Source organism: Anser anser (genome assembly GCF_964211835.1).
Source record: "Anser anser genome assembly, chromosome: 19".
NCBI classification, from domain to species: domain Eukaryota; kingdom Metazoa; phylum Chordata; class Aves; order Anseriformes; family Anatidae; genus Anser; species Anser anser.
The window spans coordinates 5,871,435-5,895,972 of record NC_139740.1 but is presented as its reverse complement, the minus strand read 5'-3'; the positions used below and the strand labels follow the sequence as shown (position 1 = coordinate 5,895,972).

Here is a 24,538-nt window from a genome sequence, read left to right as displayed (position 1 = left end):
GTCAGGTAGTTTTAAATATTACTATTCCTTAAGTTCCTGATTTGACATTTCAGAAAAGACAAAAGCCTTCTCTACTCTTTTTGTGAGATCCATGTTTAAGTTTGCTCAGGAAACAAATTTAACTGGGCTCAAAGGTTTACTTAGTTTAATGCACTTGCTTCTTGGCTATCTTGCTAAGTTGTCCAAGTAAAGAAAAAGACTTATGACTGCATTTTTTACCGCCTCAAAGGAACATTAGATCAACTGCCAAAGCAACAGTACTGATAAAGGCTCTTCCTTGTAACTGTTTTATTCTTTTGTATTTCAAGTATTTTAATTCTCACTTTGTGGGTGTCTTTGAGTTACCTTAACTTCTCCTCTTCATAGGTTTCTTGGATTTATTACCTTACAGCATATTTACATACAACTTTTTATACATGTATGAATATCTAATCTCATATATACAGTTACTCTCACTCTCTTTTTCTTTTGGCAGTAAAAAAGCAGCTGGCAAAGTCAGTACTTTGCACAACAGCAGAGCTGGATCCTGGCATGAGTGATTTTAGTAGGAAACAACTGATGCAAGTTAGCAGGTCTGAACATGCCAAACAAGAAAAACCCTAATGCTGCAGAGGTCCCTACTAAAGAAAGAGGAAAAAGTACAGGATAGAACAAAATTTGACCCGACATCAATCAAATCAATACTCGGATATACCATTACCAGCTGTAAAGCAGCCTGTATTTACATTTCAATCCTGCCATTAGTATACACTCCAACATTTCAACCATCTTCAGTATAAACTAACAAAGTCTGAGGAATCAATAACGAAGAAAAAAGTGAAGCAGATTCAAAGACAACTACAAGATGACAGTTATATTACTACATGAACTTTCTGAAATACCTCAGATCTTGTTTTCAAATAGACACACTTTAAAAAAACAAAAACGTTATGAAATATTCATTATGAAAAAGAGTTGGAAAATATTTATTAAGATTAAAACAGAAACCATCCTAAAGCTTTTCTTATACTAGCTTTTTTTTTTTTAAATAGAGAATATGCATATCTAAAAAACTATTAAAATGAGATATAATTCCCTGTAGGAGAAACTAGATATTAAAAAGTTTTCAGCACAATGAATCCTATGTTTGGCATGAGTTAAATAATTTCTTTAATATTACTCTACTGAAGAAAATCAAATGTTTGTGCCAGGTCTCTGAGTTTTGTAAGGCCTGCTTACTTGGTGAAAAGAGCCTGTTACCATGGTTACAACCGTAAAAACTTAAGCCTCAGTGAGATATTAACATTCCTTACTCTTGGAAAGAAAAAGGTTTCCTTTTTTTAGGCAAGTGACCCTTTCTTTTTTTCTAGGTCCCCCCCTTTCTTTTACATGTTAGAAAAGAATCAGAAATAAATCCTAATCTTGTGTAAATAGTTGAAGATGTGAAGCCTGACTAGTACATTGTTTCTGTACTAAAGCATCTTCTATTAAAGGAAAGACTCCTTACAGTTGTAACTAGTCCTTAACATAATAAAAGTAAATCACTGAAAGCAAACAAATACTATGGATTTCAAGTAACCTGCTCCTAAAATGTAACAACCATGAAGAAAAGATGTCCTCATTTTAATGGTGACCTGAGAGTGACTTCCACATGAATAAGCTTTTTTTATTTAAAAAAAAAAAAAAAGAACTATGCATTTCATACTATTATTTAAAACAATGCTCACAGCTGTGCCCCCTTCCAACAATTTCTTAAAGATTTGTTCAGGTTTCAGCTACCCTAACACTGGCAAATACATGTTAAAACAAAAATTAATCTGACATCTCTCTTTAATGGCACAAGATACTCATTGTAGTTCACAACTCAAACTTAGTTTCAGTTTCCTAGAGTGCAAAGGTGAACTGACTTCGGAGTATTACCATAAATTATCGTCAAAACGTTGCACCTGTGTTCTTGCAAACTAAAACTAGTTTACACATGCCATTAATACAAGTCTATTTGGAACAAGACTTTATACATAGGAAATATTTTATTAAAATGGAAACTATATAACAAGATGGTATTAACAATAAATCACAACCTCCTTAGCTTTTTAGATCACCAGCTACTAAAAGAGGTAAGATTTTAAAGAAGACAGATCACCCAGTAGTTGAGGTGGAAAAAAAGGAAGATAAATAAGTTTCCTGGAATACAAGCAATTCTTTACATTACTTAACTCCAGCTTTATCAGTTGCCCAAAAGTATTTGCTCTACCAACCTTGTCTCATCACCAGCTCAACAATGCTAATATTACAAGCTGCACTGTCAAAACAACAACAGTTCATGCTAGAAAGATTAAAACACTAAAAATATTTATAGTAACAGTTATGTTGCTATGCTTCAGTATTGCTAGGTCTGACAACTGTTAAAAAAAGAAAAAAAAAAGCATTAAAGAAGTCTATAGTCAAAGGAAATGAAAGCAAATAAAGCCAGGGGCCTACACCAAGTCACAGATGAATTCAGTTCAGAAACTCGTAGTTATTTGTGTTTCAACAATGGGATGAAAATTAAGCCTTCTGAAACAGAACTGGGCTTTTCCATAGTAAGACCAATTTGACTAGTCTATAAATCTGGGTTTCTTTTCAGTTACAAACAGGATATTGTGTTAAAAAAAAAACAAACTTACCAGATGTTGTGTCACAGTGTTTCCAAAATGTGTCTCTTAATTGAGATTATCTTGAAAGACACAAATTTGGATGAAATTTTATATTAATTCCTACCTGGCTACTCACTGTCACAAAACCCAGAATGACAGAAATATTGTATCTACAGCTCCCATAAAAATATGAGCAGTGTTCTGTTTGCTTCATCCTCTTACTGATCTTCAGAACACAGCCGTGATTCTCCAACTTTAATGCCACTCAACATCAGCTTCTTCAAAGAGCAACATGCTTTTATTTCTATTTTATATTTTAGCAAGCTTGTCTGCTAAAAAAAAAAAAAAAAGCCCAAACATCAAACAAACAAAAAAGAAGAAAAATTTATAGCGAGATTTGTTTGTTATCTCTCCCATTGGCTAAATGTAATTTGCAGTAGCATGTAAATCAATAGGGAATCCCCCTACAGACCTGTCAGGTAGCTCACTGCACATATTGGTTTAGCCTCTTGTGTAAATACCAAGGAGTTTTAGTGCGAGTTTTTAGCTCCCACATCAAAACTTGTTTTAAAGCTCTGTTTTGATCTGATCAAAGTGGTATCAAAAATGCATTTTCCATTTCACCCCAGGCCTCTGCCCCTTTAAAAAAAGCAAACACTGGCTTTTCCTCCACTTCTGACAAAAAGAGTGAGATTAAAATTAAAAACACAGAAGTTTTACAGTTCATATCCAACCATCTGTATCTTCATCCAGCAGCAAAGTACTTCATAATTCAACATGACTGTTATTTACAGCCCAATTGCAAAACCACAGAACCACCTCTTCATTTGGCTTGGACCACAAATTAAACTGTTTTAAATCAGTACAGTTTTGCAATGGCAGCAGTAAGAAACCTGCAATCTCCACATTATGGAACATGGCCAAGTTTTTCCACAGCCATTAATGAGTAAAAAATAAAAAAAATTAAAAAAATCTATGACTTTCAATTAAATTGCGTTGTTTATAAAGTTGGACTTTACTCCAAGGAATGCATCTTGGGAAAGGGGGAAATTGTTCAAGTGACTAAGAAGCAGGACTGAGATTCAGGAGGAAAATAAACCTTTTCACATAATTTTGCTTGTTAGTCGTTGTTTCACATTTTCAGGGTCTGTTCTACAATCCTGACAAGCACTTACTTTTTAAATGATTATGTAAGAAATCTTGTATTTCTTTTTTCTTAAGACCTATCTTCTGAAGATAAATCAGATATCAGAAAGCCACAGTAAAATTGTAAGCATTAACAACATTGTGTACAGTTCAATTAAACAAAATTCTTTTGCTGAGTAGAGCATAAGTATCAAGCCAAGTTCTTCTTTCCTGGCCATATAAACAAATCTTATGGAGCCAAAAACAACAGGGCCAAATTCTAAATTGGAATGAGTTTTTGTTTTCCAGACCTCCGCATCCAATGTGTTTTTTTTCCATTGCAATGCAAGTGGCTACTAAGACACTTCTTAAAGTAAAACAGTGATGTCTATCATAGCAACCTACCTCTTAAAAAAAAATCACTATTAAGTTACATACCTCCTCGAGGCTGAGAAGAATTATTGCTACCGATGATTACTGGAACACCAGCATCTTCCAACTTGACCTTCCATTTTGCAATGATTTCAGCTGAACTGTCCTAGAAAAATGATGACAGAGGTGTAGCTGTTCTAGTTTATGTGGTGAACCAAACAGCCAAAATAAAAATTTCTATCAGAGACGGTATTGACTTGGACAGTATTTTCAATAAGGTCTGAAACATACCTTGCTGGCATCATTAAAAACTGACAGCTCCATGGTTTGTTTAAAATCTTGTTCCCAGACAGACTTCAAGCACTCATCTAACCAGCATTCACTATTGTGAACAGGCACAATGACAGACTACAAAAAAAAAGAAAAAGTCAGTAAGCACTATTTTTGTCCTTACACTACAAGAATATTCATTAAAAAGGAGAAGTGCCAGATCTTTCTGAAACTAACTTTCACCAAAAAGGGATCACAAGAATATGGAAGTAGGCAAGGTACCTTTATTTTTATTTTAAATACATGATTTGCTTTCACCTCTCTCAAACTTCACATTTGCTGAGTTCTACTTTTGGTAGATCTCCAAGGAAACAAGAGACTACTGAACGAAAAATGCTGACAAACCATCTATAGCACGACACTAACTTGCTTCCAGTATTCCTCCATTTCATAAGACACTCTTTACTTCTATCTTCCATTAAGAGATCTTACTCATCAATTTTTCTTCTGACTTATTACCTAACTGGAGATACTATATGTGCAGCCTGAATCCTTGGACTCTAGACAAGTTTTTTATATGGTTTTATCTAAAATTGATATCAAACACATTAGAAGATGAGTTATGACATAGTTCCTTAGTCTCTCATTTCAACTACAGGCTTTCCTCCTATAGCCTCTGTTGTTTCAGCCCCATAAGCATGAAGTGTGAAAACTTATCTGAAATATTCATTTTAAAATTGGTTAGAAATCACAGATGAGGAATTTCTCTGTTTAAGTACTCATCAGTATTCTCATTTTTAACCCCCAAAATTGTTTCTATATCTCAAAAAGAATACCTTCCATTCACAGCATGCCAGTCCTAGGAAATTTGCCTGAGTAACAGTACACTGGCAATGTCTGTAAAGGGGGAGGCCAAACCAGTACCTGTTCAGGTGCCTTATAATAGATGGGGAATTTAAGGCAAAGAGCCCAAGTAACTTGTAAGAAGTCTCACAGGACATTTTAAGAAGTTCCTAGAAACAGAACTCAAACTCCTTATCGTGTGGTGTAACCATAAACACGCACTTGGAAGAACCAGACGATCAGTTCCTACTGTGAGCATGTGAGAATCTTGAGAATCTACCAGATGAACACTGAAAATGGACTTGTTACAGATCTGGTGCACAGCTGAGTACACGCACATCGTGCAAAACACGCACATCGTGCAAACACACACAAATGCGCACATTAGGAGGTAGATGTATTTTGTGCACACCGAGTGGTTTTTTGGTTTTGTTTTTTTCTTTCTTTTTACACAGTACAATATATGTACACTCAGATATCGCAGAGTACAATGTACAGTAACAATGACTAACAAATAAAAAACTTAACAGCACTTCACAGCAAAATAAAAAAAAACTATACTGGTCTAAAATGAATGAACATCCTGATTTTTGGCAGGATGCTGTGACAGGAAAAAGGGTATTTAAAACTAGTAGAGGCAAAGGTATCTACATTTTTAAGCAAAGAAAGTCTTTGGCTTCTGTTGTAGAGAGATAAGCAAGTAAAATAAGGACAAGGTAAAAAAAAAAAGTCAAGTTGAATACAAAAAAAATACAACACAGAAAAAAAGATTATTTCAGAAGTATGGCTCATTAGGGTATTTAGACTTCAACAAATAAGCAGGCCTGAGATTGTAAACCAATATATCCAAACTGCTCAGGATTTTAATATCCCTTATGTTTAGATTGCAATTAAAATAAGACCCTAAATGTTCATGCTAATCAATCTAACATATTCAGAAAGAAGAGTATTCTCCAATTTTTCCTATGCAGTTTTGGACATCCAGAATAGTCAATGATTCTTCATCTTTTTTTTTTTTAATTACCTAACTCAGTACAATTTTGACTATACCGTCACAAACTGGCTTGACATTGGTTTGAAAACTGTAAAACTGGAACTTCTTTGCTTTTTTTCCATAGTGAGCTCCTGTTTTCAGTCAGAGCAGCAGTGCAAATCATCATTCAAGGACTTTTCTGCTCAGCTTGAACTGAAAACAGTAAAAGCAGTACTTTAACGGCAGCACAGATAAAAGCAATCCATAAATACCTGAGGTCACCAACTCTGATCTCAACAGAGCCACTAATAACAGATTAGCATGCTCTTGAACATTTTCCTATGAGCAAGTTCTACTTCCACACAACTGTCAGAGCAACGGTAAGCTACATGCCCATCAAAATACGGTACAGCACTGAATTGCTGATGATGCTGCCACGTAAAACTTGAAAAATTAACAAATCCATACAAATAACTGTACGCAGCAATATGATTGAAATGCCTGAGTACTGCTAACACACGATACTAAAGAAATTCCTTGGGTTCTACCATTCTTAATCAGTTTACTGTTTTTCTGCATTTATGTTTTTTTGTTTTGTTTTTAGGCCAAAGAGAAATACACCACAGAGTTTAACTTTTCACTTCTCTCTACTTCATTTGTACGTTTGTAGCCAGCCTTAAAAGCTGTACTTGGCACTTGCCCCAAGCTGGGTACCTATAAACTGACTTTTACCATTGTGTGACTGTACCAAAGCACTCCAGACACCTTGGTTCATTTAAAGAGAGAAAAACGTGAACTTGGACACAAAATTTCACGTACAGCTGCAGATTTGTAGAAAAACGTCATCTGGTAGTAGACTGAAGAGATCCTGTCTAGATGTTCTGTCCCAGGACAAAACCAACAACAGCTCTGTCACTGCTGACAAACCACAGTCTCCAGTGAGAAACACCAGCCTTGCTAAAGCAATCTCTAAAAGCAGGTCTCTAAGGGAGACCTGGAACACAGTTTTCCTAAAGTCTTAAAGCCTTTTGCTCAGTTGATGCTAACTCTTACTGCCCACTCACAGCACAGGTTATTGTTTGAGTTCTCTTTGCAGCATTTTTATATTTGAAAACTGTCGCCACAACAGAGAACGTAAAATGCGCATAATGCTCTTTTCAATAATTTTGAGTCAACACAGGGACATGAATTATATATACTAATGTATTTTTGTCATTATAAGGTTAACTGAGTCAGAATTATTCTTTCATTACCTGAGACTTATTTATAGCAAAATCCAGCAGAGGAGCATTTCATGGCCTAACAGCCAAGCACAACAGTTAAATGATCATCATGAACATTATGAACCTGATCTGGGTTGGAGCATTGTGACATCATCTGATTTCCTCTGGACTTCAAAGTTCTAGAATAAGGCCTGAAGTGATTTTAGGTGGTTTTAGTGAAGTCGTTTTGCCCTGACTAAGCTGAAGATGATTCATGGCTGCTCCGCTAGGTGAGTTTTGATGTATGGCAAAATGACAGAATGCTAACTGATTAGCAGGCAGTTCAATCCTGTTTCTTCTACCAATGTATTACCCAACAACAAAACTTTCCTTCTTCCCTCAGCTACGCTACTGAAAAACAATACATCGATCACAAGGTTGGAGAAATGTGAGTTTTAAAAAAAGTGACAGAAACTGTGCAACTCACTTTTACACCCAAGAAACCTCGTGTTTCTGGTGTTACCTCCTCTACTGAGGGCATACACCATAAACAACCCCAAAGTGAAATGTTAGTTTCAGCTTCGGCAAATTCCAGTTCACATTGACTCTTACCAATCTCCATATGTGAATGTGGAAAATAAATTTTAAAAAAAAATCATTTTAACACCACTGAAAATTTTACAGAAGTCAGAAACCATTACTCTTAAATGATGGCTTTCATATCAGTATTCCAAACCCTTTAAAAACTCAGGGTTGTTGGCAGAAACCAGCTAGTTTTGTCAAACCTCATCCATGGGATACTTTAAATGAACCCAGGAAGACTTTTAGGACACAAGCTTTGACCTGCTTTTAGGCTCTGAGATTCTGTGAAGTTCATCATTTTCACTTGCCTAATAATCTGTGTTATTTTGCTTTTTTTCAGGACAAGTATGTTTGCCTCGCTAAACCCAAACATAAATTGCTGCCAAACTGTATCCACAGTATGTGTATACGTTTGGGTACGTGTATATATTTGCTAAAGAAAAACTAATTAAAAATAAAACCTTCCAGGGAGAAGAATCACGCTTCGTAAGAAAGTTTTAAGGCTATCTTTTCAAACCCAGGTAACCAAATGTGCCCAGCGCCTCACTCTATAAGGACAACCAGGTCTCGAGGAGCCCCGCTGCCTTCCCTCACAGCCCCTGCACACCCACCCCTCTGCCTTCCCCCACAGCCCCTCCAAACCCTTCCCTCTGCCTTCAGCCCCCTCAAACCCCGACGAACCCCCGCAGCCCCCAGCCCCACGCACCACCTGCACGCCGCAGCCCTGCCCCGCCGGGGGGCTCCCGGCCGCCCCCCCCGCCTCCGCCATGGCCCCTCCGCCCCCGGGGGGAGGCGGGGCTGTTCGGGAGCTCCCGGCCGGAGGCAGTTTCTCTTCAGGACCGGCCCCGCCGCAATGCCCCCCTCCCCTCTCAGGGCCGAGCCGCGGGGCCGCTGCCGAGCCCCCCCCTCCCTCCTCAGGCCCGGTGCAGCCGCCACAGCGCGGAGGACCAACGATAGATGAGGGCGGTTGCAGAGAGGCCGGAAGCGCCGGCGGGGTGGTGCGCGCCGCTCTAGGAGGCGGCGAGCAGCGCGGCGCTGAGGGGAGCAGGGCCTGGCTCAGGCCGTTCCCGGGGCTCGGCCCGCCCGTGAGGGCTGCACTGGCCCAGTCCCGCGGCCGAGCCCGGCCCGTGAGGACTGCCCCGGCCGCCCTCTGTCGCATGTCTTGAAGTTTTCAAGCATGGCTGCTCGCTGCCTGTGTGGGGCTGCCGCAAGCACTCGCCCAGCCCAGGGGTGTGCTGGCCCCGTGGTGGCAGCGCTGAAGGGCCGGTGTGGGGACGTGCTGAAGTCTTAAATAAATGTGCCTGCACTTTCCCACATGCTCTTCAATTCTGTTTGTCTGTGTCCTTAGTACTTCCCTTGGTTAAGACTGGCCTGTTCAGTGCTACCATTGTATTTTTAATAACCTTTTTTTTTAAAAAAAAAAAAGAAAATAGTTGATGGTAATGATATCATTATTGATCATTTACTTACTCCAGCCATGATTGTGCAACCACTTACTCCCTTGAAAGTACTCACAACTAAACGGGATCGCGAGAACAGGCCCTGTACAACAACCTATTCAGAATTTTTAAAATTTGCACAAAGCAATCTTTGTTGAGCAAAATCCTGAGATTATCCCCTGTTTATCTGAAGAGCCTGTTAAACAGCTAGACAATTCAAGGAGCAAACAGAGCAGAGTTATCTTAAAATGTTTGTTGGCACACAAATCTGAGAATTGAGGAGGTGAGGAAGACAGCCAAGCAGTAATTCATCCTTGGAATCTATTTCAAATTATCTACACAGCTTCTTTCCATCCAGCTTTGGTTTAATCTCGCTGTGAACAGCGTTGCTAAATATGATCATTTCTTTTTTTCTGGCGACAAAGACTGCTAGCGCTTTTACATTGCCTACATGCCTTGCTTTATCTAAGAAAGTGTAGAAGAGTATTACTTTACTCATGCTGAACCAAACAAAAGTTCCAGTCAGAGACCAATGCCTCATTATGCAAACCAGCCTACAAAACCCAGAGCAAAAACCCTTGCTTCCTTCCCCAAGGAAAGAGAACCAATGAAAACCACCAGAAATGTTTTCTAAGTTATATTCTGTAGCTGACCACAGAGGGTAACTAAATAAAGTTACTTAAAATGGGATTCTCATGTTGGAGGTTTTTGGACAGAATTTTAAAGGCCCACAAACATGAAAAAATTGTTCCGTGGGACTTCAATGCAACCTAGGCATCTAACTTCCACTGAGAGCCTTTACCTAACTGCCTTTTGAAAACCTACCAGGAATTTCTGTGTTCTTGGGCAACTAAGTTGTTTTTGAAACAACAGTTCATTGTTTCAGTGCCTATTCTTCTTTCATGTGGGTCAGAATGAAAAGAGGTCTCCTAATGCTGCCATGACAGACTTATTTAGAAGCAAGCACAAATGCTTTGAGCCTAGTTTTACTTCCAATTGCTTTACTTTGAAAATTTTCACAGTGGTAGGGAACAGCACGCCAACAGTTGCTTCAGCTAGAAGTGCTGCAGAATCAAAGGCATGTCGCCTTATACTTGTCTTCAGCTTTTATTTCTGATCGTCTCTTTAGGATCATTACTGTGAGCTTGCAAGTTCTGGATGCTTCAGCTATCAAATAATTTTTTTTTTCTGATCTTGGTGGAAAGACATAACATCTAGGAAGTTACCTTGTTTTCATTACACTCAACTCTGTCACTTCAAATATGGCACAGACTAATTATAGCATGAACAACTTAGACCTACGGAGTTGTGAGCACAGATCAAACGATTTCACTGGAAGTTTAAAAAAAAAAGTGGACACCCCCCCCCCCCCCAAAAAACAGCAACAACAAAACTGCTCCTGTAGGGTATCACTAGGGTTATTTAGTCTTGGGTTGAGTCTTTTTGCAGAGGACAAGCTAACTGAGAGGGAAAGATTATCTGTACAAAGATATTTGGTATTGTAGAGAATGGCAGCTTTTATATTTGTTGGAAAGACAGAATGAGCAAGTATAGGGGTTTCTTCTAACACATTGTCTCTGAATTTACAAGCCTCAGTAATAGTCCCAAAGCACACCATGTTGAAAGAATCATTCAATAAAGTAGGTAAAATATTCAGCCTAGAGATAGTTTTGAAACCACTTCTATTCAAAGAATGCTTTTAGCCTCCAAAAATGCTGTTATTTTCATAAAGCATCACAGCTGAGTGGCAACAAAAGAGATGCAGTATTCTTGGTTATAGCATTATAGAGCAGAATAGGACTTCAGAAGCTCATTTAGCAGTCCCACTGCCCTGAGATAAGATCAGCTTTATAATTCCCTCACAGCTACTTACCATCCTATTCTCAAAGTCCTCCCTTCAATAATGGAAGTTTCATAACATCCTCAGAAAATTTATTCTAATCCTTCCTATCTTTACCCTTAAAAAGAATTTCCTGATATCTGACCTAGATCTTGCTGTGATTTCAAAGCCCCCCTGAAGTTTGCCAGGTTAAGATCTTTGTCCCCCAGCAAAAAGATCCTGGAACTCATCACCTCCCCATTTCAGAGCTGGCAAGCCTGAATCTCTTGCCTAACATCTTCCCTTTTATACAGAAACCTCTCACTAGCCATCTCCATTCCCTGAAAAAGGTCTTCAGCCCCCAATGTACAGTTCCTCAGCTGAAGTCCTTTGGTAGTAGTAAGAACTGAAATGTTTTCCCTTAGGCAAAAAATCATCCTCATTTTCTCCTCCTTTAGTAGATTCAGCACTCTGATCACATTTTAGACCAGATGTGAAAAGCTTTACTTCTTTTTTTTTTTAAGTAAAGCCTTAGCACCTTACACCACTTTTTTCTTTTTTGGAGGCCTTTAAAGAATACTCACTGTCATAATCAAACACACCAAATCAATACAAAAGAAGAGGCCAGGCCAGTAACCTGCCAAAGATAAGACTAAACTCTCTTAAACCAACCCAGTAAAAGACACAACCCAACATCCTTCAAGCCTGCACCCCTCCCCCCTAAGAGGGCCTGAGGACCCCCTCCTTAAGAGTCCTCTGATAGCCCTCTCCTGAGTGTTTCTCTCCCCTGCAGCTGTGTGCCTTCTCAGCTGCTTTCTCACTAATGCCTCCGTTAACCCCTCCTTTGCCTGCTAGGCCTTGCAAACTCCATCCCAAATCGCTTGTTCCTTGTCCACCATGCACACGGGGAACAAGTCGCTCTCTTCCTCTCTGCAGCCATGATTTATGCGTTTGCAAATTGTTGTTACATTCCCCCCTCTTGTTTAGGTTATGCACATCGGATTCATTAGGTCTTTCCTCGCTGGCGATGTTTTACACCTCTGTTTATTCTCATCTCTCTTCTGGACTCTCTCTGGGCCCTTCGCATCTCGGCTGGAGGAGGACACCCGGGGCCAGGCCCCGTGCTCCCGCTGGGGCTGCCGCAGTGCTGAGCAGGGCAGGATTACTGCACGTCTTGCAAGCCATGCTCCTGTTTGCACAGCTTAGTGCAGTGTTTGCCTTTTTCACAATGGCTTGACACTGTTGACTCCTAATCAGCTTGTGATCTATTATATCCCCTAGATCTTTTTCTGCATGAGGGAAACAGTATTTTAGCAGTTTTATTCCAGGCAGCCACATGAGAAGAAAATGACCGAGGTAGTGTGAGTGAGATTATCTGCTTTGTGCTTCAATGCCAGAATTGTTTACTGGTTTCCAATTAGTTACATGTGTACACCCTGTTAAGGGAGTTGCACAAGTGTTACTAATGCCTTCCTTTGGCCTTCACCTCCTTTGCTACTACCAGTGGGGACCAGTCCCTAGGACTTGTTTGAGCCAATTTCCCTGTGTACTCAAGACTTCAAACGCTCTGGTGAAATTGCAGGGTTAATTGCTTGAAAGAAAACATCTTATAATTTAGAAATATTGAGTTTGAATAACCTCTCTGAAAAAAATGCTGTTGCTCTTAGGAGAAGAGCTGTTGTGTGATACATTTCTCTCTTGAAACATTAGCTGTCGTTACAGAGGATATTGCTGCTGCTTGTTTCTTTTTTGTATATGAGTCAATCTGAAGAAGCCTGTGGTTGTTTTTATGAGTTGGCAAATGTCATAAATATTCTGTTAACCTGAGTACTGGACTTAGGTACCTCTGTGGGGGAACTGGAAAGATCCCGTTCATTTCAGTACCGGTCCACACCCCCAAACCTACACTCTTCTTGACCACTGCCAGTCATCCCACCCGGTGTGCACTTTCATTTCTTGTTCTCTCATCAGCCTGCTGGGCCACGCCGTAGCTTTGTGCAGGTTTTCCCTGTTCTGTTTGAGTGCTTCTCTTAGCTGCTGCAGCTTAGGCAGCCGGGTATACCTTTACGGCTAGCGTGGTTTTATGGCATGGAGGCTGGAGATGCTTTAACTCCTCGCAGGCAGGAGATCAGCAGTGAAAAAGGAGAGGCATGGTTCTTTGACAGAGCAAGTTCTTTGCCTAGTGCTTCAAAAATTGAGCAGTCTTATGCAAAGCTAGACTTTCATTTGGCCGTCTTTTCTGAAATGAATGTTTCTATATGATACCACATTTAAAAAATGCAATAATGAAGCATCTTTGCTTTTTTTGCTTTGGTGAAGCTGTTTCAGAAAGTCCTCTGATAGGCAACTGCTTGTGGTATAACCACCTCGGTTAATATGGTTTGGTTTTGTTATTAAGTAACCAATCTGAAACCCAGTAAAGTAATAATGGTAATTTCCTTACTTACCGAAAAAGTTTTATAAGTAAGTTATTTGAGGGAAAAATGTTATTTACAAGAGATAACAAGATTCAGATAACGAAGATAGATAAAAGTTAGCCTTGAAATCCCATTTTCCTAATCTTGACAAGTTCCTGTGCACCACAAGTGATAACTCTTGAGAATCAAAGTGTCTACTTGAAGAAGAGTAAACCTTTAGAAAGTTCAGTTTAGGTTCTTTGTTTTTCAAAGCCATACCTCTGTTTGATCTTCTTGATGACTGAAGTGTGAAGCACTTATGAAATAAAGTTACACTAGAGAGCTGAGGTAAAGAGGTGGAATTGTATATTTCCCAAGGATTCACTGCTGAATTCATATTGTCCACAGTGAGAATTTTATTGAACTTAATACCTTTGGGAGGCTAAACTTCTTTGTATATAAGGACAGGAAGCATCTGACATTTTAAGATGGGAAAGTGCTTAAAGAAATAAATCATATTCCTACAAAGGAATGTATACATAACAGGAACTGGGACGTGTATAATATGCAGAGATCCACAAGGCAACGTATTGGATGCACATCTTTATATGACATACAGACAGGAAAGGAAATTAATAACATTTTGAATGATGGATTAACCAAAGGCCTCTGAAGAAAAGATTACAAGAATTGTATAGCTCTAGAGAACATGGTAATATTTACTTAATACCTCTACATCAAAAACAGATTTCAATAGGTTATTTAAATCTTTATACTACCCCATAAAAGACATCTTATTATATCATATCTTATTATATTTTTTCTATCATTCTTAAAGTACTAAGCTACTCTGAAAACTGGGTTTTAAAGTACAGTTTATTGTCACTAATTCCACTTCAGTGGTGTTTGATTTTCAAGCAAAAAAGGCTTTTCCATGTTCCTGTAAATGCCAGTTCTTCAGACTCACCCTGGGTTATGAAATTCAAAGTTCTCTGATGTTCATACATCTTCAGTAAAACAGATTTTACAGCTTCAGTTAAGTTAATAATTCTGCTGATAATACAAAGGCTACTTTAGTGAGCAGCTTACGCCCTTACAGCTGTATTGGCTGTGTGTTGTAAAAGAGTAGTAAAGATGCAATTCTTGTCAGAAAATTGACCAGATGTGAGCAGAACAAAGACAGGAAACTGTTCTCTTTCAGTGAAAAGCTGTTACCCCATTTCTGTGTGCTTTCTTTTCTGACTGTAACTAGTCTCAGGGCTAGGAAGGCCTTTGAGCAGCCTGACAAGCACGCTGCTAACCTGGGAACCCCGAGATCTATTGGGATCAAGCCAAAAAGGTGCTTAAGGGGTATCTGTGATGCCTTGTCAGTCTCTTCCCCAGCAGTGTGTGTGGCTCCCGGGCTGTGGGAGTGATGGAGGCACAGCCCAGTGAGCTCATCTGTCCCGTCCAGGCTCATGACCGCGACATTCCTCATGGGCCCTTGTGTCCAACTGGAGGAAGTGGGGGCTGCGGTGGGAGTGGGAGGTGATGATACCCCCAGGCTCTTGGGGCTGCAGCCCTGAAGCTTTTCCCGGGCTTCAGGGGAGCAAAGAAGCTGTGGCCCCATACAGCACTGGGGACGGTGGGAGCTGCCAGCACTGGGATGTGTGAGAAAGGAAAGAAAGGCCTGGAGCCCTTTAGACCTCAACAGATCTGACTACATAATAATCCTCTTAAAAAACATTACCAATTCACAATAATTTTGTGTGAATAAGCTGACAATGGTTTCAAGTATGTATTTATTTTTCAGATAAAGTTATGACATCTTCTGTGACAGAGCACTACAAATGGAATTAGGCTATCACAACTGCTTTAGGACAGGTCTATGGAGACCACATTGTTGTGCTAGCGGGATATAAGAGATGACAGTAAATTATTTCATTGTGTAGAAGCTCCTTGGTAACATCATCCTGATGCCATTAGAGCCTGCAATAAACCACCATACACAAAAGGCTCTGCTTCTCCCTCCCTGCGACAAAATCCTTACTCTACTTCTGCTGAATACTCTTATTCTTTCCATAATCAGCCCAGCTACTTAACTTCTATCTAAACTCTCCCTTCCCAAATAAGGTACTTTTTTTTTTTTTTTTTCCTACTAAGAGAGAAAGAGAGGAGAGAGAGATTTAATTTCATCATCTGGGAAGCCAGGATCCTCATTTTGCCTTCAAGTGAAATCAACTAAAAATAACGTTTTGCTAACATTGCTTCTTGTGCTATGTCTGATACTCTGCCTATTGAGAGAGAGCTCAAGGGTGTTTAGGTGTCCAAATCCAGCAATAGCACTGGCCTAGAAACAGATCCTATGGATATTTAAATACTAGGACATCTGTATATGCACACAAACATTTCATTTCTGTTTTAAAACCTCCAAATGTATAAAGTTATATTTGTTAGTGTCCTCGTCTTGGGTTCTCAAATTATTTATGCACCCCAAAACCCATGTGTCAGTTGTGGTTATTATGCATGTAAACTTGAACTTTGACATTTCATACTGTTGCAGAACCTTGGTATGTGCATTCCTTTATCTTCCCACCATCCCTGCAGTTGCTCTTCATTATTGTCAGTGCTTATTAGTTAGAAAGCGACATTCCGATTTGTTTGGGCCAATTAACTGGTTGGAGGGAGCAGTTCTTGCAGGATCCCTGCTAACTGTGCATCACCAGCCATCACCTACTGATTCATTAAATAAACCTGCACTCAAACGCACTGTTTAAAGAAGAAAATACTTGTTTCTCAGTTGACCAGCTTGCAGAAACTCTTCATAATTTTGGATATTCCACTCTCTAATGACAATTAAAGGGGAAAAGACTATGGGTAACCAATTAAATGAGAACTGTTAAATGAATTATGGCTGTAATTGCTTTATGGGCATTTCCATGCATTTAGGATGCTGCCTTCCTAAATGCAAGGGAAGAAGAATACCAGCAGAGGAAACAGTCCTTGTGCTGCTTCAATATTGTGGCTTGCAGCCTGTCTGAAAGCATAACAAAGGCTTGATTGTGCAAGTGCCCAGCTGATCCAACAAGCAATGAATAAGTGAGCAATGGTCAACAGTGAAGGAGTGGATATCACAGAGGGCAATTCAAAAAGGTTATAGTACTGTGAAGTGAGGGAGGCATGAAATGAAATAGAACTACAGATACAAAGATAATCAACAGTTTGTGTTAGTTCTACTTTTTTTTTTTTAAATTTTTTTTCCTCTCTCTTGAAATGATCTGTCCTTTTTGTATAAAACAGATAAAAAAAAGATGTCTGATAACTGATAAGAGATAAATCTTCCGATACGGAAGAGAGTAATCTCCTTCTTGCAGTCTAAAAGAAGGAAAATTTAAAAACAGCGCCTGATCTAAATGATGAGTGAGAACTCTAGAATTCTACTTATAAGACATGTTAACTAGCATGAGCTAGGTCACCACTAGGGAAAAGAAATACAGACTGTCAGATTTTCGTGTCTGTTCAAGCATTTGGGTTCCCATAAGGCCCAACCCAGTCTGGTGAGCATGAGGCTAAGGAAGAGAAAAATGAGAAAGTTTGATACCTAACAAGAAATTTCCTGCAGCTCTTCCTGGGAGTGTGAGTTGTCTAGTAAAATCAACAGGAGAGAGGTTTCCCTTTCCTTCAAAGCTTTACACTGGTGTTTTTTGCTCTTGAATGGATCTGATCAGACTTTAAGCCAGAATCCTGTCTGAGAAAGCAGAAGATACCTATATGTGTATACATATATATATGCATTTCCTCTCTGCTGTTTTTATATACTTTGGATGTTCCTATTTGAAATTACCAGGTTAGGAAACTATAGAATTAATATACAAGTACTGCTTCCAAAAGCATTAAAAGAAAGAAAATTTCATTGACCACAACATCCACTAAAAATATGAAAATTTATTCTGGCGTCGTGGTGTTTCTGCGTAAAGATACCTTCTAATTTACACGTCATTGCTTGCCAGTTTTCATTAGAGTTCATGGCTTGCCACTGTCCTTGGGACATGCCGTATTAAAACTTTTAGCCTCAACAAGGCCTGTTACCATACCTTCAGGCTTTCATGTTGTTTTGCCTTTGCCACTGCTCTTACGATGCTAAATAGCCAGGGCAACATGAATTTGTGTCAATTGATTTTCAGAATTTCCCATTGGCTAAATTCAGAATCATAATACAGAGAAACAACTTTCAGAAGGTCTTGCAAAGAACTGAGTAGAGACTTTGACAGAGAACTTAACTTGCCTTGTCCTCAGTCCCCTACTTAATCAGCGTGGCAATTCTGTGGTCGCATTTGTAGGCACCTAAATGACAGTGTAATCTGGCCTAATGAAGCCACTGTAGCCGAAACATGCTTTGATCTAAAGAAAAAGCCTAAATAAATAAATAAAAAACAGAAACTCTTTCAGCAGATATATTGTTTGTTATCTGGAAACTCTGCAAAATAGAAAGACTCTCTTCTGAGCTTTCAGGTCTCTGGAGGGGTGTTTCCTGCTGCTGAGCTCGGTGGTGCTAAAGGGGACCGGGGATGCGTGGCCCTTTGCCCCTTCCTTCAGATCCCTCTGCCCTGCAAATACTGCCACAAAGCAGCACAAAGGACCCTACTTTGTGGAGCAGTGCACATCTGATTCCGTGATTTGATCCACTGTTTTTCCTTAAGCAAATATGTAATAATGTCGGAATTTATGGATTAGTTAGGCAATCCCTGATCTGCTTTAATCAGAATTAGTGGTATGTCTCCCAGAATGTCGCTGATAAGAGCTCTGTGCAGACAGACTGGATATGTACAGAGAGATCTTTTATTTTTTTTTTTCTCTGTTAATGCTGCAATACTTCCTAAGAAGTCTTTCATTTAGTGAGTGACTGAGTTTAAAAAGAAATGAAAATACATGTGCTGTTAACAACAATGATGCAAATCTCACTGCCCTTTTTCTAGAAAAACTGCTGCTGTGTTTGGGGGGAAGTTTGTCGTATTAAAACTATCCCATAGGCCAAATGTGGTGCATGGGAGCTTGTCAGCCTTGCTCTAAAAAATTGCTGTCATCAGATCTGAGGTTGGTCCGGGCTCTGAAAAGGTCTGCTATTCAAAATTAAGTGTGAAATTTGCAAATGATTAAGTTGAATTATTTACCTTGTTAGTTCATCATGTCTGCAAAAATATTCTCTTCCCTTCTCGTAACCTAGCAACAAATACACAGTGCACAATTATTTTTTCACAATTTGTCAGAGAGTTGCATTAAAATGCATGTCAGTGTCTTTATTTCATGACAGGCATGTAGCAAACAACACTGCAAATGTTTGTTTATCCTGGCAAGGGCTGGATTTGTTTAGCGTAACTTGCATTAGTTTTGTCTAAGTTTTGAAGCAGAAAGGGAAAAATATTTTTGTCTTCAGACCACTGTTACAAATATTCTCTTTAGCTTTGTTTTTACTGTAACTGACTACTATCAGGCTCTCTCACTGCGCATTGGAAACTTGCAAATAGGTTTGAGGTACTTCTGACTGCACAGGCTGAGCCCACAGGTTGCAGAGTGCATGCAGGCTGGAGGAGCTGGAGAAAATGAAAAACTAAGCCAGCCAAGAGGATATGCATCAAGATAAATATCAGCTTCACCAGTGGCATAAATTACGTTTTCTAAAACAGGAAATTAATGTTCATTAGATGGTAGAAACAAACAATTGGTCCTCTTGAAAAGTTCTCAGATTAAACACAGAGTTTCTGAGTACTTTTTGGAAGGCTTTTTGAATACCTAGGTTATTGTGAAATGAAAAGAAAACACTAATTTTTGTGGATGAAATGCACAGGACTATCCCCAAAACAACAATATGCTGAGGCCTCCTTCGAGGTTTTTGTTTTTGACTTCAGCTTTATCCGGTCTCAGGCATGCAAGCATGAGTTAATGCCTGCAACCCAGAGGAGTCTCTAGGCTTAGGCACTAAATCCTCTGCCTGGGTCCCCGGGTCCTGAGACAGCATTGCTGTGTGGGATGGCAAATGATTTGTGTTTCTTAGCCATCTTTTGTGCTTTGTGTTACCTTTTTGATCCTCTCAATAGGCTGCTTGGGTCCAGACATGATTCCCTTCACTGCTTTTCAGTTTGATGTGCACAGGGTAAAACACAAATTCCTGTCTGCCTGGGCCATGTTGCTTAACAGTTCAAGGTGTTTGAAAGGGGGCAAATGGGGAGAGAAGAGCACAGGAACCATTGCTACTGTGATGCTGTGGCCCTTAGTGTGATGAAAACCAAGCTGTGTGTTATGGGAAAATGGTCCTTGGTGTCCTAAAGCTAATATTTATTTGCCAGCAACAGGAAGTGTAGAAATTTAGAAAATATAATATCCATACCTACATATTGGCCAAACTACTGATTTGCCTTAAATACCTTTTAAGTGTTCAAGGTAAATGAACTTCACTGCCTGTAGAGGTAGCGTCACTGTTTTCACATTCCCTCATGCGCTGAGAGCCGATAGGTGTGACTTGAGGTACACCTACTGGTTTGGCCACATCACAAGTCTGGGCATCTCCACTTTTCATTTATTTATTTTGACGTTAGGTCTTGCAGTTAACACGTCCAAATAATACTTGTTTTCCAGACCTTTTCTGTTTATGGGACTAGTAGACACTAAAAACACCTAAGCCTCACTTTTGTGCTGACAGCAAAATGCATTGATTTGGGTGGGAGCTGCTGGGGATGCTAACACAAACATCCAGAGGCAGAAGCTCCATCGGGCTTGCAGCAGGAGCCGCCGGTGCAGTGGGTAGCTGCCTGCTGCCAAGCTGCCTGCGTGGCAGCCTTGCTCCCGGAGCTCCCTGGCCCCCTCTGCCAACACTTCTGCAATGCTGCCTTGCTCTTTAAAATGCAATCTTCGCGTTGACCCTTTTCCATCTGAAATCTCATTGTTCTACAGCTTGATTTTAGGCGTGCAGTTAACACTAGCTTCCTTTAGGAAAATGTTCTTAGTTTCCTTTAAATACCTGTTGTTTTCTGTAATATTCCAAAGTTTTCCATTAGAAAACAAACAAGCAAACCAAAAACAAGAAAAACAAGAGCTGAGTGGCAGTGGTTTAGGAGTAATAGGAACTGTGCTCGGATATTAGTAGTAACAGAAGTAAGCAGGAATGAGCAGGAGGGTGCAATTATGGATGAAAGTATTTTCACTGCTAATTTTAATTTTGTGAGAGCAAGTGGCACTTGTCCTCACTCACCAAATGAAAAGAATTCCCCAAATTTTTCCATTCATTCAGCTGCTGAACCTCTCTGTTTCATTACTCTGCTTACTCCTGCCTGTCCGCTGGATTTACCTTACAATTCTGTTTATTTAGTATTGCTCCTGTATTAATTTTCTCGTCGTCTCTGTGGCTTGTTTGAATCCTTATACCACTCTCTTCTCCCTCCTGCCTTGCCATGCGTGCTGTTTAGCTATGGCTTTGCCTTCCCAGAAAACACCCCCCTGCTCCTCCTTCCCCCTCCTCCTTAAAGTTTCAGATTTCCCTTCGTGCAGGCAGCGAGGGGCTGCCCACCGCGCTGGCGGCCGGCTCTGCTGGGTTGCCACAGGACCTGATTCACCTCCTGCAAGCTGAGTAGCGTGAAAATAAATCAGCTGAGAGGGAGCTGCCTGGGAGTTGCAAAACACGGGGACGCATGTCGAAACCAACACACGGGCTGGGTAATGACCAGCAAGGCTCTCAAGGAGTTTGCAGCTCTCCCGTATATATTCCCTTCGGGACTGCAATGCTGAGTGAGACTTTTCAACAGATTAGCTCTGCCCCACTGTTTAAACCAGCTTTGCGTGTTCATCTGAGATGTGCTTAACCCAAAATCCTGCAACTGAAAGTGCCCTTACACTGTGCCTTCCGGCTGGTTCCCAACTTGGCAGGAGAGTTTTGTCCCTAATACCCAAGATCTAAACACAGCCGTGCTTTGAAGAAAATGTAAATCCAGACCTGAGCTTGAGCCCATCTCTAATCACCGCTTGATTTTGTTTTCTCCGAATGTGCACATCTGAGTGCTAAAGCAAATTAGCCATCTCTCCTCTAACAGGTTCTCCTCCTGCAGCCTCCTGCTCTCTGAGTCCTTTAAAGTCACCGCTGTTTATGCCTGCGTTTGAAGCTGTGACAAGCAAACACTCAAAGTAGCTTTGGAAGCAAGTGTCCTGAGTGACTGTGTAGATCCTCATCTTTTGAGTTGCTCCTTGAGGAAGGTGAGGGAGCTTTATTGGGGTTCGAGTGTTTGAGTGCACAGAGCTGTTTCCAGAACCCATATCTCCAGTCCTGCCACGTTAGGCCAGTGCAGTAACTCAGCAACTGCTGTTTTCAGGGTAGTGTGAAGCCTTCGCTGCGGAGGATTTATGTTTCCTCTTGACATTATACAATATTTTCCTCCCAGATTTCAGTGAAGTTTTGCTCTCTCTGAATTGTAAATGCAAAAAATTACTGTTCCGAATGTTCTCTCTTGAAAAGATGTTTGCTTTTCACAGCTCAAACAGAAAACAGCTCAGTGCATCCAAAAGCTGCCTCACCCTTTGAGCGTGTTCCCAGATCTCAGCCAAGAGCACTACTATGGAATAGCTGTGAGTAGCCGGAAGAGCATTGTGGGGATTGAGATGCAAATGAGCAAACCAAGCAGCCCCTTCGCTGCAGAGGTTCCCTATCTCCTTCTGCCCCTCACTTTTGAACTGGGGGAGGCTTAACCTGGGCACGGCTCCGCAGCCACCAGCCCAGGCTCTGCAGCCACCAGCCCGGGCTCTGCAGCCACCAGCCCGGGCTCTGCAGCCACAGCCTCTGGCTTTGGTCACTTTTAAGACTCGTCAGCTTTGGTCTGATGAAGAACTGTAGCAGCATCATGAAGGCATGGAGATCAACAGTGCTTTCAGAGCCCCCGTGTTGCCGTTACTGCCCTGGGCCCCCAGCACTAAGGGCCACTCACTGCCTTTTCTGAGAAGGAAAGCCAGAGGCAGCAGCCACTGCAGAACAGCTCGCTCTTTTCCAGCATCTGAAAAGTTCCCAGTTTTCAGGCAGTTTCAAAAGTTCCAGTGTAATGTGAGTGGCTGTCTGGGCACTTGTTTGTTTTAACAAACACAGAGAGTTAGAGTATTGCAAAGGGAATCAGATACAGTAAGTTGGGGGGCATTCAGAGGGTTGCACGTATAAACACACCGAGGAATAAAGCAATATGGTGTTTTCTCTGTATGCTTTTCTTTCCAGAGCTAGGGCAGGAAGCAAAACATTCTAACAAAACCTCCTTCTAAAGAAATAATCAAGGCACTGAGCTCTAAAGCCCGTGTCGCTGCACATGACCAGGAGAATAAGGCATTTTGCATTATTGCATGTTGTCATCGCTTTGCTCAGTGTTGTCCCTGCATGCTAATTACATGTTTACATGCATTACATCATTTGACATAATTACTGTAATTATGTTAATACTTCATAATCAACAGAACAGTACCTGTAATTTACAAAACAAAAACGACATGAAAAGCTAAACCCACAAATGGAAGGGGATACGCTGCTGAGGATTTAATCCTCGGTGCAGAAGCAGGCAGGAAGCACTCCGAACTGGAATATCCTGGTTCAGCCACCCGAGACACTTCGCAAGGTGTTTTAAAAGGTATTAACGAGGGTAACACCAAACTGTGAACAGAGCATAAATGTTTAATACTCATCCATGAACTCTCACCTAGAAAAAGCCGTGCAGTGCCCTTAACAAAGCTGCGTGACAGACACTTGAAAGAACAACGGGAGACTAAGAAACTCAGTGATCTGGAAATATTTTAACCCCTCTCCTATCTGTGGATGTATGATGTCAATCTCGATCCCCTTCTTGCCTCTCCGAAAGGAATGCGCGGGGCCTGGCACACCAGACCGCTGTCTGTGTGCACTGGGATCTTCCCCCCCATCCCCACATCTACTTTTTTTTTTTTTTTCCCTGTTTATCTTGGCCTGGGGTGTTTGGTTTTGGGGCCGATTCCCCCCCTGCAGACCTCACACATCCTGGAAGGCGTTTCTTTACCTCTGGTTTCTTGCGGAAGGGCCTCTGCCATAAAGTTTAAGTATCCAAAGTCAACTATGGATAGAACAGGGATATTAAACCAGGCAAGGGGGTAAGCAGAGTGCTCATTAAGCATCGGAGAGTTTACACATACGATTGAGCCCTGAGTGCTTCCTGTTAAATGGAGACACAAGAAGCTTCCAGCAAAATTATCAGCCAGCACCCACTGAGGGAACATGGCCTGGTGGGGATCCCGCTGCGGGCCGAGCCCCCCGCAGCAGTGCGGTGCCACATCTGTCCCAGAACGGGCCAGGTTGGAAGGGGCCTTGGAGATGATCCAGTCCAACCACCCTGCCAAGCAGGATCACTTAGAGCACATTGTGCAACATGGCATCCAGGTGGCTTTTGAATATCTCCAAGGAAGGAGACTCCACAACCTCTGTGGACACTCTCCAGGGAGGAAGACTCCACAACCCCTCTGGACAACCTGTCCCAGTGCTGTGTCCCCGCTCTGCATGTCCCTGCTGGCACCCGTGGGCAAGGGGCACCCCGGGGGCTGTGCAGGCCCAAGGGGGTCCTCGAAGCCACCGGGCCCTAAGGGCATCGCCTTTCCCCACAGCCCCACAGCCCCGGCCGGGGCAGGGCAGGAGGAGAGCCCGGCACCTGCCACGGGGGACCTGGCACAGCACGGCCCGGGGAGGCTCGGGGAGACCCGGGGAGGCCTGGGGAGGCAGCGGCCTCCCTCTGCCGGGCAGCACACCCGGGGCTGAGCCGAGCCGAGCCGAGCCGTGCCCACGGGGCAGATGCGGTTCCCGATCCGGCGCCGCGTTTTGCTCGAGCAGCAAGTGCCGGGGGAAGGAGGGAGGAGGAGGAGGAGGAGGAGGAGGAGCCGGCT

The 24,538-nt window shown here is 41.4% G+C and overlaps 1 protein-coding gene across 7 annotated transcripts in view; it reads right to left on the bottom strand.

Moving 5' to 3' along the window:
- B3GNTL1 (UDP-GlcNAc:betaGal beta-1,3-N-acetylglucosaminyltransferase like 1) overlaps positions 1–21,077 on the bottom strand; it is a 135,226-nt gene extending 114,149 nt beyond the window's left edge. Inside the window, exons 1-3 of one of the 7 annotated variants that reach the window (XM_083805761.1) lie at positions 20,958–21,077; positions 4,404–4,520; positions 4,179–4,278 (exon numbers count right to left, since the gene is read on the bottom strand). In XM_083805761.1, coding sequence (XP_083661887.1) covers positions 4,179–4,278; positions 4,404–4,520; positions 20,958–21,062 — 322 coding nt within the window. In that variant the 5' untranslated portion in view covers positions 21,063–21,077. Of the gene's footprint in view, positions 1–4,178; positions 4,279–4,403; positions 4,521–6,275; positions 6,993–7,017; positions 7,512–7,545; positions 8,624–8,688; positions 10,505–11,294; positions 11,778–11,824; positions 11,846–20,957 lie in introns of those variants that run through there. The other 6 variants (XM_083805765.1, XM_083805766.1, XM_083805760.1 and 3 more) reach the window with 6 other exon arrangements.
- Positions 21,078–24,538: the final 3,461 nt, after the last annotated feature.